General features: G+C 65.0%; 1 protein-coding gene across 1 annotated transcript; it reads left to right on the top strand.

Moving 5' to 3' along the window:
* Positions 1 to 8609: 8609 nt before the first annotated feature.
* Positions 8610 to 16765, top strand: PHOX2A (paired like homeobox 2A). Its single transcript, XM_062020323.1, has 3 exons — positions 8610 to 8842; positions 12819 to 13006; positions 16312 to 16765. Exons 1-3 carry the CDS (start codon positions 8620 to 8622, stop codon positions 16738 to 16740), a joined length of 840 nt encoding a protein of 279 aa, XP_061876307.1. The 5' UTR covers positions 8610 to 8619; the 3' UTR covers positions 16741 to 16765.
* The last annotated feature ends 398 nt before the right edge of the window (positions 16766 to 17163 follow it).

The following is a 17163-nucleotide window of genomic DNA, read 5'->3' as shown; positions in this document are numbered from 1 at the left end:
CCGTGTGTGTCCGTGTGAGCCCGTGTGTGTCCATGTGAGCTCGTGTGTGCCCGTGTGTGTCCGTGTGAGCTCGTGTGTGCTCGTGTGTGCCCGTGTGTGTCCGTGTGAGCCCGTGTGTGCTCGTGTGTGCCCGTGTGTGTCCATGTGAGCCCGTGTGAGCCCGTGTGTGCCCGTGTGAGCTCGTGTGTGCCCGTGTGTGCCCGTGTGAGCCCGTGTGTGCCCGTGTGTGCCCGTGTGTGTCCATGTGAGCCCGTGTGAGCTCGTGTGTGCCCGTGTGTGTCCATGTGAGCCCGTGTGAGCTCATGTGTGCTCGTGTGTGCCCGTGTGAGCTCGTGTGTGCCCGTGTGTGCCCGTGTGTGCCCGTGTGTGCTCGTGTGTGTCCGTGTGAGCCCGTGTGTGCTCGTGTGTGCCCGTGTGAGCCCGTGTGTGCCCGTGTGTGTCCGTGTGAGCCCGTGTGTGCTCGTGTGTGCCCGTGTGAGCCCGTGTGAGCCCGTGTGTGCCTGTGTGAGCTCGTGTGTGCCCGTGTGTGTCCGTGTGAGCCCGTGTGTGCTCGTGTGAGCCCGTGTGAGCCCGTGTGAGCTCGTGTGAGCTCGTGTGTGCCCGTGTGTGCCCGTGTGTGCCCGTGTGAGCTCGTGTGTGCCCGTGTGAGCCCGTGTGTGTCCATGTGTGCCCGTGTGAGCTCGTGTGTGCCCGTGTGTGCCCGTGTGTTCCCGTGTGAGCTCGTGCGTGTCCATGTGTGCCCGTGTGAGCCCGTGTGTGCCCGTGTGTGCCCGTGTGTGCCCGTGTGAGCCCGTGTGTGCCCGTGTGAGCCCGTGTGTGCTCGTGTGTGCTCGTGTGTGCCCGTGTGTGTCCATGTGAGCCCGTGTGAGCTCATGTGTGCTCGTGTGTGCCCGTGTGTGTCCGTGTGAGCCCGTGTGTGTCCATGTGAGCTCGTGTGTGCCCGTGTGTGTCCGTGTGAGCCCGTGTGAGCCCGTGTGTGCCCGTGTGAGCTCGTGTGTGCCCGTGTGTGTCCGTGTGAGCCCGTGTGTGCTCGTGTGAGCCCGTGTGAGCCCGTGTGAGCTCGTGTGAGCTCGTGTGTGCCCGTGTGTGCCCGTGTGTGCCCGTGTGAGCTCGTGTGTGCCCGTGTGAGCCCGTGTGTGTCCATGTGTGCCCGTGTGAGCTCGTGTGTGCCCGTGTGTGCCCGTGTGTTCCCGTGTGAGCTCGTGCGTGTCCATGTGTGCCCGTGTGAGCTCGTGTGTGCCCGTGTGAGCCCGTGTGTGTCCATGTGTGCCCGTGTGAGCTCGTGTGTGCCCGTGTGTGCCCGTGTGTTCCCGTGTGAGCTCGTGCGTGTCCATGCGTGCCCGTGTGTGCCCGTGTGTGCCCGTGTGTGCCCGTGTGAGCTCGTGTGTGCCCATGTGAGCCCGTGTGAGCCCGTGTGAGCCCGTGTGTGCCCGTGTGTGCCCGTGTGAGCTCGTGTGAGCTCGTGTGTGCCCGTGTGTGCCCGTGTGTGCCCGTGTGAGCTCGTGTGTGCCCATGTGAGCCCGTGTGAGCTCGTGTGTGCCCGTGTAAGCCCGTGTGTGTCCATGTGTGCCCGTGTGAGCTCGTGTGAGCCCGTGTAAGCCCGTGTGAGCTCGTGTGTGCCCGTGTGTGTCCATGTGTGCCCGTGTGAGCTCGTGTGTGCCCGTGTGTTCCCGTGTGAGCTCGTGTGTGCCCGTGTGTGCCCGTGTGTGCCCGTGTGTGCCCGTGTGAGCCCGTGTGAGCCCGTGTGAGCTCGTGTGTGCCCGTGTGTGCCCGTGTGAGCTCGTGTGTGCCCGTGTGTGCCCGTGTGAGCCCGTGTGAGCTCGTGTGTGCCCGTGTGTGCCTGTGTGAGCCCGTGTGTGCCCGTGTGTGCTCGTGTGAGCCCGTGTGAGCTCGTGTTTGCCCGTGTGAGCCCGTGTGAGCCCGTGTGTGCCCGTGTGTGCCCGTGTGAGCCCGTGTGAGCTCGTGTGTGCCCGTGTGAGCCCGTGTGTGCCCGTGTGAGCTCGTGTGAGCCCGTGTGTGCCCGTGTGTGCCCGTGTGAGCTCGTGTGTGCCCGTGTGGGCCCATGTGAGCCCGTGTGTGTCCATGTGAGCCCGTGTGTGCCCGTGTGTGCCCGTGTGAGCTCATGTGTGCCCGTGTGAGCCCGTGTGAGCCCGTGTGAGCCCGTGTGTGCCCGTGTGAGCTCGTGTGTGCCCGTGTGAGCCCGTGTGTGCCCTTGTGAGCTCGTGTGAGCCCGTGTGAGCCCGTGTGTGCCCGTGTGAGCCCGTGTGAGCCCGTGTGTGCCCGTGTGAGCCCGTGTGAGCCCGTGTGAGCTCGTGTGTGTCCGTGTGAGCCCGTGTGAGCCCGTGTGAGCCCAGCAGTGCTGCACATGCCACCGGGACCAAAGCCACTTTCCCACCCCCTGTCATAGTAGCTCCTATCATCATGTTCCTGTGCCACCACCCAGCACCCACTGATGCCACCTCACTGGGGCATCCAGGGCTGGCACAGGGGCTCCTGCACTGCCATCACCATCACTTTTGCCATTGTCCTCACCATTGGCCCTGCCCAAGCTGCCAGCTGGGACGTGGGCAGAGGGGGGAGCCTGTCATCAGAAGTGCTGTGCCATGCTCTGCCATGTCATGCCATGCCAAGCTGTACCATGCCAGGTCACACCATACCATGCTGTGCCGTGCCATGGTCTACTCTGCTGTGCCATTCTGCCTCATGCTATTCCAGTCTCTGCCATGGCATGTCCTGCCATGCTGTGCAGTGCCATGCCATGCCATGCCATGAAGTACCACACTGCCTTGCCACATCACCCTGTGCCATGCTGTGATGTGCTAGGCCATGCCATGTCCTACAATGCCATGCTGTGCTACACTCCACCATGCCACATCACACAGGGCCATGCCATGCTAGGCCATGCTGTGATGTGCTGGGCCATGCCATGTCCTATCATGCCATCCCATGCTATGTCACACTTCCCCATGCCACATCACCTTGGGCCATATCATGTCAAGCCATGCTGTGCCACACTCCACCATACCCCATCACTCAGTGCCATGTCTTGCTGTGCCATGCCATGCCATGTCACATCACCCTGTGCCATGCTGTGCCATGTCATGCCATGCCATGCCATGCTGTGCCATGCTACACTCTGCTGAGCCCTGTCACCCCATATTGTACCATCCCACACCATATGACCAGCTTGAGATTTGGGCAGAGAGGAACCTCATGAGGTTCAACAAGGGCAGAGTCCTGCAGCTGGGGAGGAACAACCCCCTGCAGCAGCACAGGCTGGGGGTGAGCTGCTGGAGAGCAGCTCTGCAGAGACAGACCTGGCAGTGCTGGCTGATAATAAACTGAACATGAGCAGCACTGTGCTCTTGTGGCCAAGAAGCCAATGGCAGCCTGGGGGCATGAAGAGAGTGTGGACAGCAGGTCGAGGGAGATTCTGCTTCCCCTCTGCTCTGCCATATCTGCTGAGGCCTCATCTGGAGTCCTGTGTCCAGTTCTGGGCTGCCCAGCTCCAGAGGGACAGGGAACTGCTGCAGAGAGGCCAGTGCAGGGACACCAAGATGATCAGGGCACTGGAGCATCTTCCTTGTGAGGAAAGGCTGCGGGCCCTGGGGCTGTTCAGTCTGGAGAAGAGGAGACTGAGCTCAGGGGCAGCTCATTAACAGTGACAAATCTCTCACTGGTGGGTGTCAGGAGCTTGGGGCAGCACTTTCAATGGTATCCAGTGGCAGGACAAGGGGTGATGGGGTGAAACAACAGCACAAACAGTTCCATTGAAACACAAGGAAGAACCAGTTTAATGCTGAGGGGAGGGAGCCCTGGCCCAGGCTGCCCAGGGAGGGTGTGGAAGCTCCTTCCTTGGAGCTCTTCAAGACCCCCCTGGACACGTTCCTGTGTGACCTGGTGTAGGTGGGAGCTGCTCCTGCAGGGGGGTTGGGCTGGATGAGCTCTAAAGCTCTAACCCCCCCATGCTGTGACTCTGTGGTACCACACCACACCATGCCGTGCCGTGCCATGCCAGCCCCCATCGGGGCAGCACTTGCCCTCTGCCCTGGCTGGGTTTGGCTGTGTTTGGGCAATGCCAGAGGCTCGGTGCCAGGATCCTCCCAGCAACCAGCCGCTGCCAGCATCCCTCCGGCAGCTCCTGGAGCTGCGGCACCGCTCCGAGCCGGGAACAATAACCGGGAGGCGGGATCCGGAGGGGAGAAACCTCGGGGCTGTGCCGGGGAAATTCAATCCCGGGCAGCCCGGGGCCGGTTCCTAATTCCATTAGGGCCACGAAAGCTCCGGCTCGGGGCTTTGTCAGCGCGAACAAAGCGGCGGCCGCGGGCGTCGGGCGGCGTCGGGTGCGGGTGCGGTGCGGGGCCGGTCGGGGATGTGCCGGGACAACCCCCCTGCACCCTCCTGGGACGAGATGTGGGGTGTCCCGTGGGGTGAAACAGCGTGGCCGGGGCTTGGGGGGGATGCGACGACCCCCACGATGTGAGATGTGAGCGGTGCAGAGGGTACACGCTGTGCCCAGAGTGGGGGGGGTCCCATCAGACTCCCTCCCACCTCTAAGCTCCAGAGGGGTTCTGTCCCAGCTGGGCACACAGACACAGTCCTGAGGTCCCCCAGAGCCTGGTGGGATGGAGGGACACGGGGTCCCTTGTCCCTGGCTCCAGTTACACAAGGCTGAGGGGATGGGGAGGGTCCTTGTGCTCAAGGATGGGGGATGAGGGGTCCTTATCCGCAGTTCCTCAAGGATGGAGGGAGAGTGGGACCTTCTCCCTCTCTCAGTGATGGAGGGATGGGGCATCTCTTGTCCCAGTCCCGAATTCCCCATGGATGGAGGGACAAAGTCCCTGTCCCAAACTCCTTGAGGATGGAGGGATGGGAGGGGGGTCTCTGTCCCAAACTCCTCCAGGATAGAGGGACAAGGGGTCCCTGTCCCCAACTCCTCAGGGATGGAGATAAAGAGGATCCTCACCCTGTCTCAGTGATGGAGGGACAGGAGTCCCTTGTCCCTGTCCCAAATTCCTCGATTGGAGGGACAGAGGGTCCCTATCCCCATCTCCTCAAAGACAGAGGGGTGAGGGGGTCTCTGTCCTCAGCTCCTCACTGATGGAGGGATGGGGGCGGGGGATCCCTTGTGCCTGTCCCTGGCTCCTTGAGGATGGAAGATGGGGGATCGCTGACCTCAGCTCCTGAAGGATGGAGCTTCAGGGGGTCCCCGTCCCCAGTTTCTCCTCTATGCCCACCCCCCCATCCCTACACTGCCACTGCCATCCAATCCACGGGGAGAGGGGTTCAGCTGGCACCTCTGCCCCAACAGACACCCATCCTGCCAGCACCCACCTTCATCCCCCCACCAAACTCCGAGGGTGCCACACACATCCCCATCCCCACTCCCATGGCAAGGTACAAGGGGTCTCTCCTGGCTGAGCACCCCAGCTCCCCCCATCCCGCTCCCCTCTACCCCCTCTTTTCTCCCTCCCTCTCCCCTCTCCCCTTCATCCCCCCTCCTCCTCTTCCTCGCCCCCACCCCACCCCACTCCGTTGTGCCCCTGGCTCTGGGTAGCAATAGCAGCAGCTCCTTGCGTGGCAGATTGCTGCCTAATTAGTTTAGAGGGAAAACTTAATTGAATTAACTTTTTCACAACTCCAGCAGCCTGACAGTCGGGGTCTGGCGCAGCCGCCAGCCTCAGCCCCTGATCTAATTAACTTGTTTAGCAACCTGCCCGCTCGGCCGCGCAGCTGGGAGGGGAGGAGGGGAGGGGGAGAAGAGCTGGGAGAGGGGGTGTAGCACCCACGGGTGGCCCCTGGGGTCCCGGGAGAAGGATGTGACCCAGCTGTAGCCCGTTGGAGTGGCAGCGGGGCAGCGGCTCTGCCCTGAGGGGTGTGGGGTGGGAGATGGGGGAGAAGATGGGGCAGGACACAAGGGATGGGGCAGGATGTGGGAGTGGAGAAGGGGCAGGAGATGGGGTGGGATGTGGGGCAGGGCATGGGGCAAGATGTGGGGCAAGAGATGGGGTAGGATGTAGAGCAAGGTATAAGGTGGGAGATGGGGGAGAGGTGAGGCAGGAGATGGGGCAGGACACAGGGGATGGGGTAGGATGTGGGGTAGGATGGACCAGGCCAGAGGGCAGGACATGAAGTGAGATGTGGGGCAGGACATGGGGCATGAAACATGGGGCAGGATGCAGAGCAGGATATAGGGTGGGAGATGGGGGAGAGATGGGGCAAGACACAGGGGATGGAGCAGGCTGTGGGAGTGGAGAAGGGGCAGGAGATGGGGTGGGATGTGGGGCAGGGCAGGGGGCAAGATGTGGGGCAGGAGAAAGGGCAGGATGCAGGATATAGAGTGGGAGATGGGGGAGAGGTGAGGCAGGATGGGGCAGGACACAGGGGATGGGGTAGGATGTGGGACAAGAGATGGGGTAGGATGTGGGGCAAGGTATAGGGTGGGAAATGGGGGAGGAAGAGGCAGGAGATGAGGCAGGACACAGGGGATGGGGCAAGATGTGGGGCAAGAGATGGGGCAGGATGCAGAGCAGGATATAGGGTGGGAGATGGGGGAGAGATGGAGCAGGACACAAGGGATGGGGCAGGATGTGGGAGTGGAGAAGGGGCAGGAGATGGGGTGGGATGTGGGGCAGGGCAGGGGGCAAGATGTGGGGCAGGAGATAGGGCAGGATGCAGGATATAGAGTGGGAGATGGGGGAGAAGGTGAGGCAGGATGGGGCAGGACACAGGGGATGGGGCAAGATGTGGGGCAAGAGATGGGGCAGGATGCAGAGCAGGATATAGGGTGGGAGATGGGGTAAGACATGAGGCAGGACACAAAGCAGGGTATAGGGCAAGATGTGGGACCAGATGTGGGCCAGGAGATGGGGCAGGGCATGGGGCAGGAGACAGGGCAGGATGTGGGGTAGGATGGACCAGGCCAGAGGGCAGGACATGAAGTGAGATGTGGGGCAGGACATGGGGCATGAAACAGGGCAGGAGAGGAGACAGGGCACGGGGGAAGGTGTGGGGCTGCATTCAGGGCAGGACATGAGGGAGGGACACGGGGCAAGATGTGGGGCAGCATGTGGGGCAGGACGGGTCCCTCCTTGGCCCGAGCCCCATCCCTTGGCCCGAGCCCCTGGGCAGCGCCGGATCGGGGCCGGGACCAGCTTTTCCCCCCCCTGCACTCCCCATTCCCGGGGGCTGGTGCCCGCCGGGGGGGCCGGGAGCCCCCTCCTCCCCGGGCCGGGGGCACAAAGCCCTTCACTGCCCGTTAATTAGACTTTTAAATCCTCTTTAGTGAAAGTGTTTGTCTTGAAAATGTCCCCAAATCCTCCCCAAATCCCCCCGCCCCCCCCGCCCCGCCCGGAGCCGCTGCCTTTACCTTGGCCTCGGGCGGGGGGGGGGGGAGCCCAGCGGGGGAGGGGGCTTTGAAATTCATCCGGGATGGGAATTTGGGGGAGAGGGGGCGAGGAGGGACCCCCCCACCGCACCTCTCCGCTCTCCTCCGGGCACCCACGGGTGTCTTTGCTGCCTTCTTGCTCCTGGGGGGCTCAGCGCTGGAGCCCCCGCTTTTCCCCTCCTCTCGGTGAGGGGGATCCCCGTGCCCCCCGATCCCCTCCCCCCGAGATTGGGGTCCCCTGGGAGGGGAATCACAGGGCTCGGGGTACCCAGTGTCCCCCCGACCCGCCGCGGGGTCATCCCGAGCATCTCCTCCCCCCCCCCGGGATAGCTGCGGGTGGGGAGGGGGTCGAGAGCCTCGGCAGAGCTGTGAAGGCACGAAAGAGTCGTGAGATCCTCATGGGGATGGGGGGGCACGGGGGGGTGAGGGTGAGGATGAGGAAGGCGAGGATGGGGACAGGGATGGGGATGGGGATGAGGAGGACGAGGATGGGGATGGGGATGGGGATGGGGATGGGGATGGGATGAGGATGAGGATGAGGAGGATGAGGATGAGGATGAGGAAGATGAGGATGGGGATGGGAATGGGAATAAGGATGGGAATAAGGATGGGTTTGGGGATAAGGATGGAGATGAGGAGGATGGGGATGCGATGAGGATGAGGATGAGGATGAGGATGAGGATGAGGATGAGATGGGATGGGATGAGATGGAATGGGATGGGGATGAAGATGGGGACGGGGACGGGGAGGGACCGCACTGGCGACAGGGACGATGAGGATGGTGGGTCCGGGACTGGTACCGAGGCCTCTGATGCCGGTTCCCGTTTGGGGGCGGGGGGGGGAGCTGGGGGCTGCGTCGCTGCCGAGGGCCGGGACACCGGGAGGGACCGAGGGGCCGCTCCCGCCGCCCGCCCCGACGTGCGCGGCTGCCGGGGCCGGTCCGGGGGGGCGGCTGCGGGCGCCCACGAAGGGTTAAGGGCGGGGGGCGGCGGAGGGGGGCTGGGGGAGGTGTTGGCGGCTCCGCCCGCTCCTGCCGCGCCCGCCGGCCCCGAGAGATATTGTCATGCAAAAGCCCCCGGCGAGCGCAGCCTTTGTCCGCCGCTCCCCCCGCCCGGTATATTTACGGGGCGCGGCGGCCCGGGGCGGGCTGGGGCGGCGGATGGCGGGGGCGGGCCGGGGGCCGGCGGGCAGGAGGCGACGGTAACGGGCGGGCGGCAGCCGGGGCCCGCTCCATGTTCGCCATGGACTACTCCTACCTCAACTCCTACGAGTCCTGCGTGGCCGCCATGGAAGCGTCCGCATACGAGTTCAGCCCCTGCAGCCAGGCCGGTTCCTTCCAGTACAGCCCGGTGCGGGGAGGGGGGTTCGGCGCCGGGCCCGCCTGCCCCCCCCTCGGCCCCGCCAACTGCGCCCTGGGCGCGCTGCGCGACCACCAACCCTCGCCCTACGCGGCAGGTAACGGACACGGCGCTCCCGGAGCCCCGGTGGCACCGGGGGAGATCCCCCCTAATCCCTCCCTGCCCCACCAGCCCCCGGCAGCCGCTGGAGCAGCCCGCGCGGGCGCTCGGTGCCGTCGGTTCCCACGGTCCCGGCCGGTGCCGTCGGGTCCCGTCGGTGCTCGGTACCGTTGGTCCGCGCTGACGCCGGTGCCGTCGCTTCCAGATGCCGCCGGTGCCGTCGGTGCCCGATACCGTCGGTGCTGGATGCCCCCGTGCTCGGTGCTGTCGGTTCCCGTTGCCGCCCGTGCCGTCGGTTCACGGTGCCATCCGTGCCCGGTACTGTCGGTACCCGGTGCCCCCGGGTGCTCGGTGCTGTCCGTTGCCGCTTCCACCGGTGCCTTCGGGGCTCGGTACCGTCAGGGCTCGATGCCGTCGGTAACCGCTGCTGTCGGGACTCGCCACCGTCGGTGTTCGGTACCGTCGGTGCTCGGGGCCGTCGGTTTTCGGTATCGGCGGTACCAGCTGCCGATGCTGCTCGGAGCAATCGGTTCCCGGCACCTCCGAATCCCGGTGCCGCCGATTCCCGGTGCCGCCGACCCTCGGTACCTCCGGTATTCTCTGCCCTCGGTTCCCGGTACCACCGGTGCCATCGATTCCCGATACCGCTTCCCGCTCCCCCGCTCACTGCTCGGTTACGCCGGTACTCGCTGCCCTCGGTTCCCGGTGCCTTCAGTCCCCGGCCGGCCCCGGAGCGCATCCCTCGCCGCCTCCCGCTCCCGGGACGCTCCCCACAGCTCGCTACCGGAGCTTTCGAGGTCCCTGTGGCGGCGGCGGCCCCGGAGCGGGGCTGAGGGGGGGTCTCCGCCGCCGGATCCCCCATCTCCGTTCCGTTTTCGTTGTACCCGCGGACGCGCTGCCCGTGGATGCGCCGACAACGAAGGAGATGCGGGCCGGGACCGGCCGCCGCCTCCCAGCTCCGTACCGGCCCTGACTCCGCTCCCTCCTCACCCCCGCGGCCCCGTGTCCCGCCGAGGAGGCTGCGGTGGCAACGAACGAACGGGAGCGGGAGGGCGCGGAGAGTCAGCTCCCGAGCTCCGCGGCTGCTCTGCCGGGTACCGGTGTGTCCCTGCCCCGTACTGGTGCGTCCCCGTCCGGCGGGTCCCTGCTCGATACCGATGCGTCCCTGCACTGTGCATCTCTGGCCGGTGTGTTCCTGCCCGGTGCGTCCCTGCCCGGTGTGTCCCTGCCCGGTGCGTCTCTGTCCTGTGCACCGTTACCGGTGCATCCCTGCCCGGTGGGTCCGTATCCCGTACCGGTGCATCCCTTCTCAGTGCATCCCTGCCCGGTGCATCCCTGCCCGGTACATCCCTGCTCGGTGTGTCCCTGCCTGGTGGGTCCCTGCCCCGTACCGGTTCATCCCTTTCCAGTGCATCCCTGCCCGGTGCGTCCGTGTCCTGTGCACCGTTACCGGTTCATCCCTGCCCGGTGCGTCCCTGCCCGGTACATCCCTGCCCGTGAGTCCCTGCCCGTGGGTCCCTGCCCGGTGGGTCCCTGCCCCATACCGGTTCATCCCTTCCCGTTGCATCTCTGCCCGGTGCATCCCTGCCCGGTGGGTCTGTATTCCGTACCGGTTCATCCCTTCCCAGTGCGTCCCTGCCCGGTGTGTCCCTGCCCGATGCGTCTCTGTCCTGTGCACCGTTACCGGTTCATCCCTTCCCAGTGCATCCCTGCCCGGTGAGTCCCTGCCCGGTGGGTCTCTGCCCCGTATCGGTTCATCCGTGCCCGGTACATCCCTGCCCGGTGCGTCCCTGCCCGGTGGGTCCCTGCCCCGTACCGGTTCATCCCTGTCCGGTACATCCCTGCCCGGTGAGTCTCTGCCCGTTACCGGTGAGTCCCTGCCCGGTGCGTCTCTGCCCCGTATGGGTTCATCCGTGCCCGATTCGTTCTTGCCCGCTGGATCCCTGCCGGGTCCGTCTCTGCCTGATATTGGTTCATCCCTGCTCGGTGCAGCCTTCCCGGTAGCAGTGCATCCCTTCCCAGTGGATCCCTGCCCTGTATCGGTTCATCTCTGACCGGTGGATCCCCGTCCAACTCGTCCCTGCCCGGTATCGGTTCATCTCTGGCCAGTGGATCCCTGTCCAACGCGTCCCTGTCCGGTATCCGTTCATCCCTGCCCGGTGGATCCCTGTCCAACACGTCTCTGCCCGATACCGGCGCATCCCTGCCCGGTGTCGGTTCATCTCTGGTCGGTGGATCCCTGTCCAACACGTCCCTACCCGGTACCGGTCCTTCCCTGCCCGGTACTGGTTCACCTCTGCCCGGTATATCCCTGTCTAACGCATCCCTGCCCGGTACCAGAGGATCCCTGCCGGGTATCCGTTCATCCCTACCCGGTAGATCCTTGTCCAATACATCCCTGCCCGGTACCGGCGCATCCCTGCCGGGTTCATCCCTGCCCGGTGCATCCTGCCCGGTACTGGAGGATCCCTGCCCGGTACCGGCTCATTCCTGCCCGGTGCATCCTGTCCAGTCCATCCCGTCCCATCACGGGTGCTTCCCTGCCCGGTATCGGTTCATTCATGTCCAGTGGATCCCTGTCCAACGCGTCTCTGCCCGGTACCGGTGCATCCCTTCCCACCACGGGTCCTTCCCTGCTCGGTATCGGTTCATTCCTGCCCGATGCATCCCTGTCCGACGAGTCTCTGTCCGGTACCGGCATATCCCTGCCCGGTGCATCCTGCCCGGTTCATCCCTCCCCGGTACCGGCACATCCCTGCCGGGTTCATCCCTGCCCGGTGCATCCTGTCCAGTCCATCCCGTCCCACCACGGGTCCTTCCCTGCTCGGTATCGGTTCGTTCCTGCCCGATGCATCCCTGTCCAACGTGTCTCTGTCCGGTACCGGCACATCCTTGCCCGGTGCATCCTGTCCTGTCTTGGACAATCCTTCCCCGGTACCGGTGCATCCTGCCCGGTATTGGAGGATCCGTGCCCGGTACCGGCGCACCCCTGCCGGGTTCATCCCTGCCCGATGCATCCTGCCCGGTACTGGAGGATATCTGCCCGGTACCGGCTCATCCCTTCCCCGTACTGGAGAATCCTGCCCGGTACTGGAGGATCCCTGCCCGGTACCGGCTCATCCCTGACCTGTACTGGAGGATCCGTCCCCGGTACCGGCACATCCCTGCCCGGTGCATCCTGTCCGGTATTGGAGGATCCTTCCCCGGTACCGACTCATCCCTGCCCGGTACCGGCTCATCCCTTCCCCGTACTGGAGAATCCTGCCCCGGTACCGGCTCGTCCCTGCCCGGTGCATCCTGCCCGGTACTGGAGGATCTGTGCCCGGTACCGGTTCATCCTGCCTGGTACTGGAGAATCCTTCCCCGGTACCGGCTCGTCCCTGCCCGGTGCATCCTGCCCGGTTCTGGAGAATCCTTCCCCGGTACCAGCTCACCCCTGCCCGGTGCATCCTGCCCGGTATGGGAGGATCCTTCCCCGGTACCGCCTCATCCCTGCCCGGTGCATCCTGCCCGGTACTGGAGGATCCTTCCCCGGTACCGGCTCATCCCTACCTGGTACTGGAGAATCCTTCCCCGGTACCAGCTCATCCCTGCCCGGTTCATCCTGCCCGGTATGGGAGGATCCTTCCCGGGTACCGGCTCATCCCTGCCTGGTACTGGAGAGTCCTTCCCCGGTACCGGCGCATCCCTGCCCAGTTCATCCTGCCCGGTACTGGAGAATCCTGCCCCGGTACCAGCTCACCCCTGCCCGGTGCATCCTGACCGGTACTGGAGAATCCTTCCCCGGTACCGCCTCATCCCTGCCCGGTACTGGAGAGTCCTTCCCCGGTACCAGCTCACCCCTGCCCGGTGCATCCTTCCCTCTCCATCCCTTCCCACCACGTCCCCCCCTTTCCCGGTGCCGGTGGGTCGGTGCCATCCCTTTCCCCGTTAACCCCTCTCCTCTCCTCTCCCCAAACCTGCCCCTTTTCCAGTGCCCTACAAGTTCTTCTCGGACCCGTCGGGGCTGAACGAGAAGCGCAAGCAGCGGCGCATCCGCACGACGTTCACCAGCTCCCAGCTCAAGGAGCTCGAGCGAGTCTTCGCCGAGACGCACTATCCCGACATCTACACCCGCGAGGAGCTGGCGCTCAAGATCGACCTCACCGAGGCCCGCGTGCAGGTGGGGTGCGGGGGAGGGGGGCACGCGGGGAAATGGGGGGGTGGGAGGCGTTTGGGGAGGGGGTGAAGGGCTTCTGCTCCCATCCAGCCGGGGTGCGGGTGGCTGCAGCACCACTGGGGGTTGTGGAGGTGGGGAAGGACCCGAGGAGGGGGATGATGTGGGCACAGGACACTGCTGGGGGGGGTCGGGGGTCACACCCCCACATCCCTCCCCTCAGGGTACCCGGCAGAGGTTTGGGAGGGGGGGTTCAGGCTGGATCAGGCTGGATGGCAAATGCATCAGGGCGGGGGGGTGGGTGACATCGGCCCCATTTCGAGTGCCAGAGACCCCCCTTTTGGGGGTGCAGACCCCCCCCTCAGTGGGACAGCCCCCTCTTTGTGGGTGCAGACCCCCCTTTGTGGGTGCAGACCCCCCCTCAGTGGGACAGCCCCCTCTTTGTGGGTGCAGACCCCCCCTCAGTGGGACAACCCCCTCTTTGTGGGTGCAGCCTCCCTTCTGTAGGTGCAGCCCCCACTTCATTGGTGCAGCCCCCCCTTTATGGGCACAGCCCCCCAGACCCTCCTTTGTAGGCACAGCCCCCCCCTTTATGTGCACAGCCAGCCAATTTGTGGGTGCAGCCCCCCTTCTGTAGGTGCAGCCCCCCCCTTTAGTTGGTGCAGCCCCTCCTTTATGGGCACCGTTCCTCAGACCCCCTTTTGTGGGCACAGACCCCCTTTTTGTGGCTGCAGCCCCCCTTCATTGGTGCAGCCCCCCCTTTATGGGCACAGTCCCCCATTTGTGGGTGCAGTCCCCCTTCTGTAGGTGCAGCCCCCCTTTATGGGCACAGCCCCCCAGACCCTCCTTTGTAGGCACAGACCCCCTTTTGTGGGTGCAGCCCCCCCCCTTTTCATTGGTGCAGCCCCTCCTTTATGGGCACAGCTCCTCAGACCCCTTTTTGTGGGCACAGACCCCCTTTTGTGGCTGCAGCCCCCTCTTCATTGGTGCAGCCCCCTCTTTATGGGCACAACCCCCCATTTGTGGGTGCAGTCCCCCTTCTGTAGGTGCAGCCCCCCTTTATGGGCACAGCCCCCCAGACCCTCCTTTGTAGGCACAGATCCCCTTTTGTGGGTCAGACCACCCTCCTCCATGGGGCAGCCCCCTCTTTGTGGGTGCAGACCCCCCTTCTGTGGACACAGTCCCTCCTCTGTGGGCACAGACCCCTTTTGTAGGCACAGACCCCCTTTTGTGGGTGCAGACTCCTGCTTTGTGGGTGCAGCCCCCCTTCATTGGTGCAGCCCCCTCTTTATGGGCACAGCCCCCCATTTGTGGGTGCAGCCCCCCTTCTGTAGGTGCAGCCCCCCTTTTTCATTGGTCCAGCCCCCCCTTTATGGGCAGAGCTCCTCAGACCCCCTTTTGTAGGCACAGCCCCCCTTTTGTGGGCACAGACGCCCTTTTGTGGGTGCAGCCCCCCCTTTGGCAGCTCCCCAGGGGTGCAGGATCAGGATGTGGCACTGAGTGGGACAATGTCCCCTGGAGCATGGGGCTGAGGTCAGTGGGGAGGGGGCACCCCACAGAGGGGGCAGTGCCCACCCATCAGCCCCCAGCCCAGCCATGGGCTGTGTGGAGCCTGGGGGGGTGGGGGATGCTGAGGGGGGTCCTGGCACCCAAGGATGGGGATCTGTGGGGCTTTGGGGGGTCCTGGCACCCAAAGAGGGGACCTGGGTGATGTTTCCAGGGGAGGTCTGTGCCAACCCCAGCCCAGAGCCCGATTGTGCTTTGGGGTGGGACTCAGTGGACATGACCCTGGGGGCAGTGGGGTGGTGGCACTGGCACTGGGATCGTGGCACTGGCAATGGGGTTTGTGGCAGTGGGGTGGTGGCACTGGCAATGGGGTGGTGGCACTGACAGTGGGGTTGTGGCACTGGCAATTGGGTTGGTGGCACTGACAGTGGGGTTGTAGCACTGGCAATAGGGTTTGTGGCAATGGGTTGGTAGCACTGGCAATGGAGTGGTGACACTGGTAATAGGATGGTGGCACTGTCAATGGGGTTGGTGGCACTGGCAGTGGGTTGGTGGCACTGGCAATAGGGTTTGTGGCAATGGGATGGTAGCACTGGCAATGGAGTGGTGGCACTGGCAATGGGTTGGTGGCACTGACAATGGGATGGTGGCACTGGAAATGGAGTGGTAGCACTGGTAATAGGATGGTGCCACTGGCAATGGGTTGGTGGCACTGTCAGTGGGGTTGTGGCACTGACAATGGGTTGGTGGCACTGGCAGTGGGGTTGGTGGCACTGGCAATGGGTTGGTGGCACTGGCAGTGGGGTTGGTGGCACTGGCAATGGGTTGGTGGCACTGTCAGTGGGGTTGTGGCACTGACTGAGGTGGTGGCACTGTCAGTGGGGTTGGTGGCACTGACTGAGGTGGTGGCACTTGCAGTGAGGTTGTGGCACTGGCAGTGGGGTTGTGGCACTGGCAATGGGTTGGTGGCACTGTCAGTGGGGTTGGTGGCACTGACTGAGGTGGTGGCACTTGCAGTGAGGTTGTGGCACTGGCAGTGGGGTTGTGGCACTGGCAATGGGTTGGTGGCACTGGCAGTGGGGTTGGTGGTACTGACTGAGGTGGTGGCACTTGCAGTGAGGTTGTGGCACTGGCAATGGGTTGGTGGCACTGTCAGTGGGGTTGTGGCACTGACTGAGGTGATGGCACTGTCAGTGGGGTTGGTGGTACTGACTGAGGTGGTGGCACTTGCAGTGAGGTTGTGGCACTGGCAGTGGGGTTGGTGGCACTGGCAATGGGTTGGTGGCACTGTCAGTGGGGTTGTGGCACTGACTGAGGTGGTGGCACTGTCAGTGAGGTTGTGGCACTGGCAGTGGGGTTGTGGCACTGGCAATGGGTTGGTGGCACTGTCAGTGGGGTTGTGGCACTGACTGAGGTGGTGGCACTGTCAGTGAGGTTGTGGCACTGGCAGTGGGGTTGTGGCACTGACAATGGGGTTGGTGGCACTGACTGAGGTGGTGGCACTGTCGGTGGGGTTGGTGTCACTGGCACTGGGCTGTTGGTGCCCACAGCACACTCCGGGTGTCCCCAGGGCAGGGCAAGCCCACGACTACCAGCCCTCCGGAGCTGAGGATGGGTGGGGGGTCCCACCTCTGTGCTCACCTCCCTCCCCCCGCCTGGATGCCCGCGGGGCAGGCGGGTGCCGGGGGGCAGGGGGGGCACAAGCCGCGTGGCACGGGGAGGGGTCTCTGGAGACAAACCCCCAGCACGCAGCGAGGAGCGGGCTGGGACGGGGCGTCCCCAACTCCCCCCCGGCATCCCCCCAGGTGTGGTTCCAGAACCGCCGAGCCAAATTCCGCAAGCAGGAGCGAGCTGCCAGCGCCAAAGGCACCGGGGGCACCGGGGGCAAGAAAGCGGAGCCTCGCTCCTCATCCGAGGACGACGAGTCCAAGGAATCCAACTGCAGCGCGACCCCCGACAGCACCGCGTCGCTGCCCCCCGCCGCCAGCCTCGGCAGCCCCGGCGGCAGCCTCAGCCCCAGCCCCGGGGCCGGGGCACCCGCGGGACCCGCTGCTCACCCTCCGCAAGCCCTCAAAGCCCCGCTGTGGGCCGGGGTCAGCACCAGCGCCGCTTCGGGCCCCGCCGTCGAGCTGCTCAAAGCCTGGCAACCGGCCGAAGCGGCGCCGGGACCTTTCTCCGGCGTCCTGTCCTCGTTCCATCGGAAACCCAACGCTCTCAAGACAAACCTCTTCTGATCCCCCCGTGTGTGTGTCCCCCCGACAGCCCCCGGCCCCTCCTGTCCTCCCCCCGACCCCCCTTTCCCACCCCATCCCCGCCCAGCGCCCCCCCCCCCGCGCCCCCCAAATCCCGCCCCGCGCGCCAACGATCGCGGATCTCCTGCTGAGGAAAGGTTGGGGGGCACACGGGACCCCCACTGTGCCCCGCAGCCTCGAGGGGGAGCTGAGGGAAGCCCCCGCCGTCGGATCCCCCCCACTTCAAACCCCCCACCCCCCGGGAGAACGGGGGTGCACAAGGGAGAGGGGCAGCAGCTCCGTGTCATGGCTCCAGCGCGCTTTTGGGGGGCTCCCCAAGGGTGAGGGGGCACCCAGGGTACGCCGAGGACCCCCGTAGCTGCCCCCCACCCACCCAGGAGACACCCCCTAATCCCCCCCGGGAGA

This window comes from Colius striatus, chromosome 1 (genome assembly GCF_028858725.1).
Source record: "Colius striatus isolate bColStr4 chromosome 1, bColStr4.1.hap1, whole genome shotgun sequence".
Classification (NCBI taxonomy): domain Eukaryota; kingdom Metazoa; phylum Chordata; class Aves; order Coliiformes; family Coliidae; genus Colius; species Colius striatus.
The sequence above is the reverse complement of the archived record's forward strand: the minus strand, read 5'-3'. Positions and strand labels throughout refer to the sequence as shown.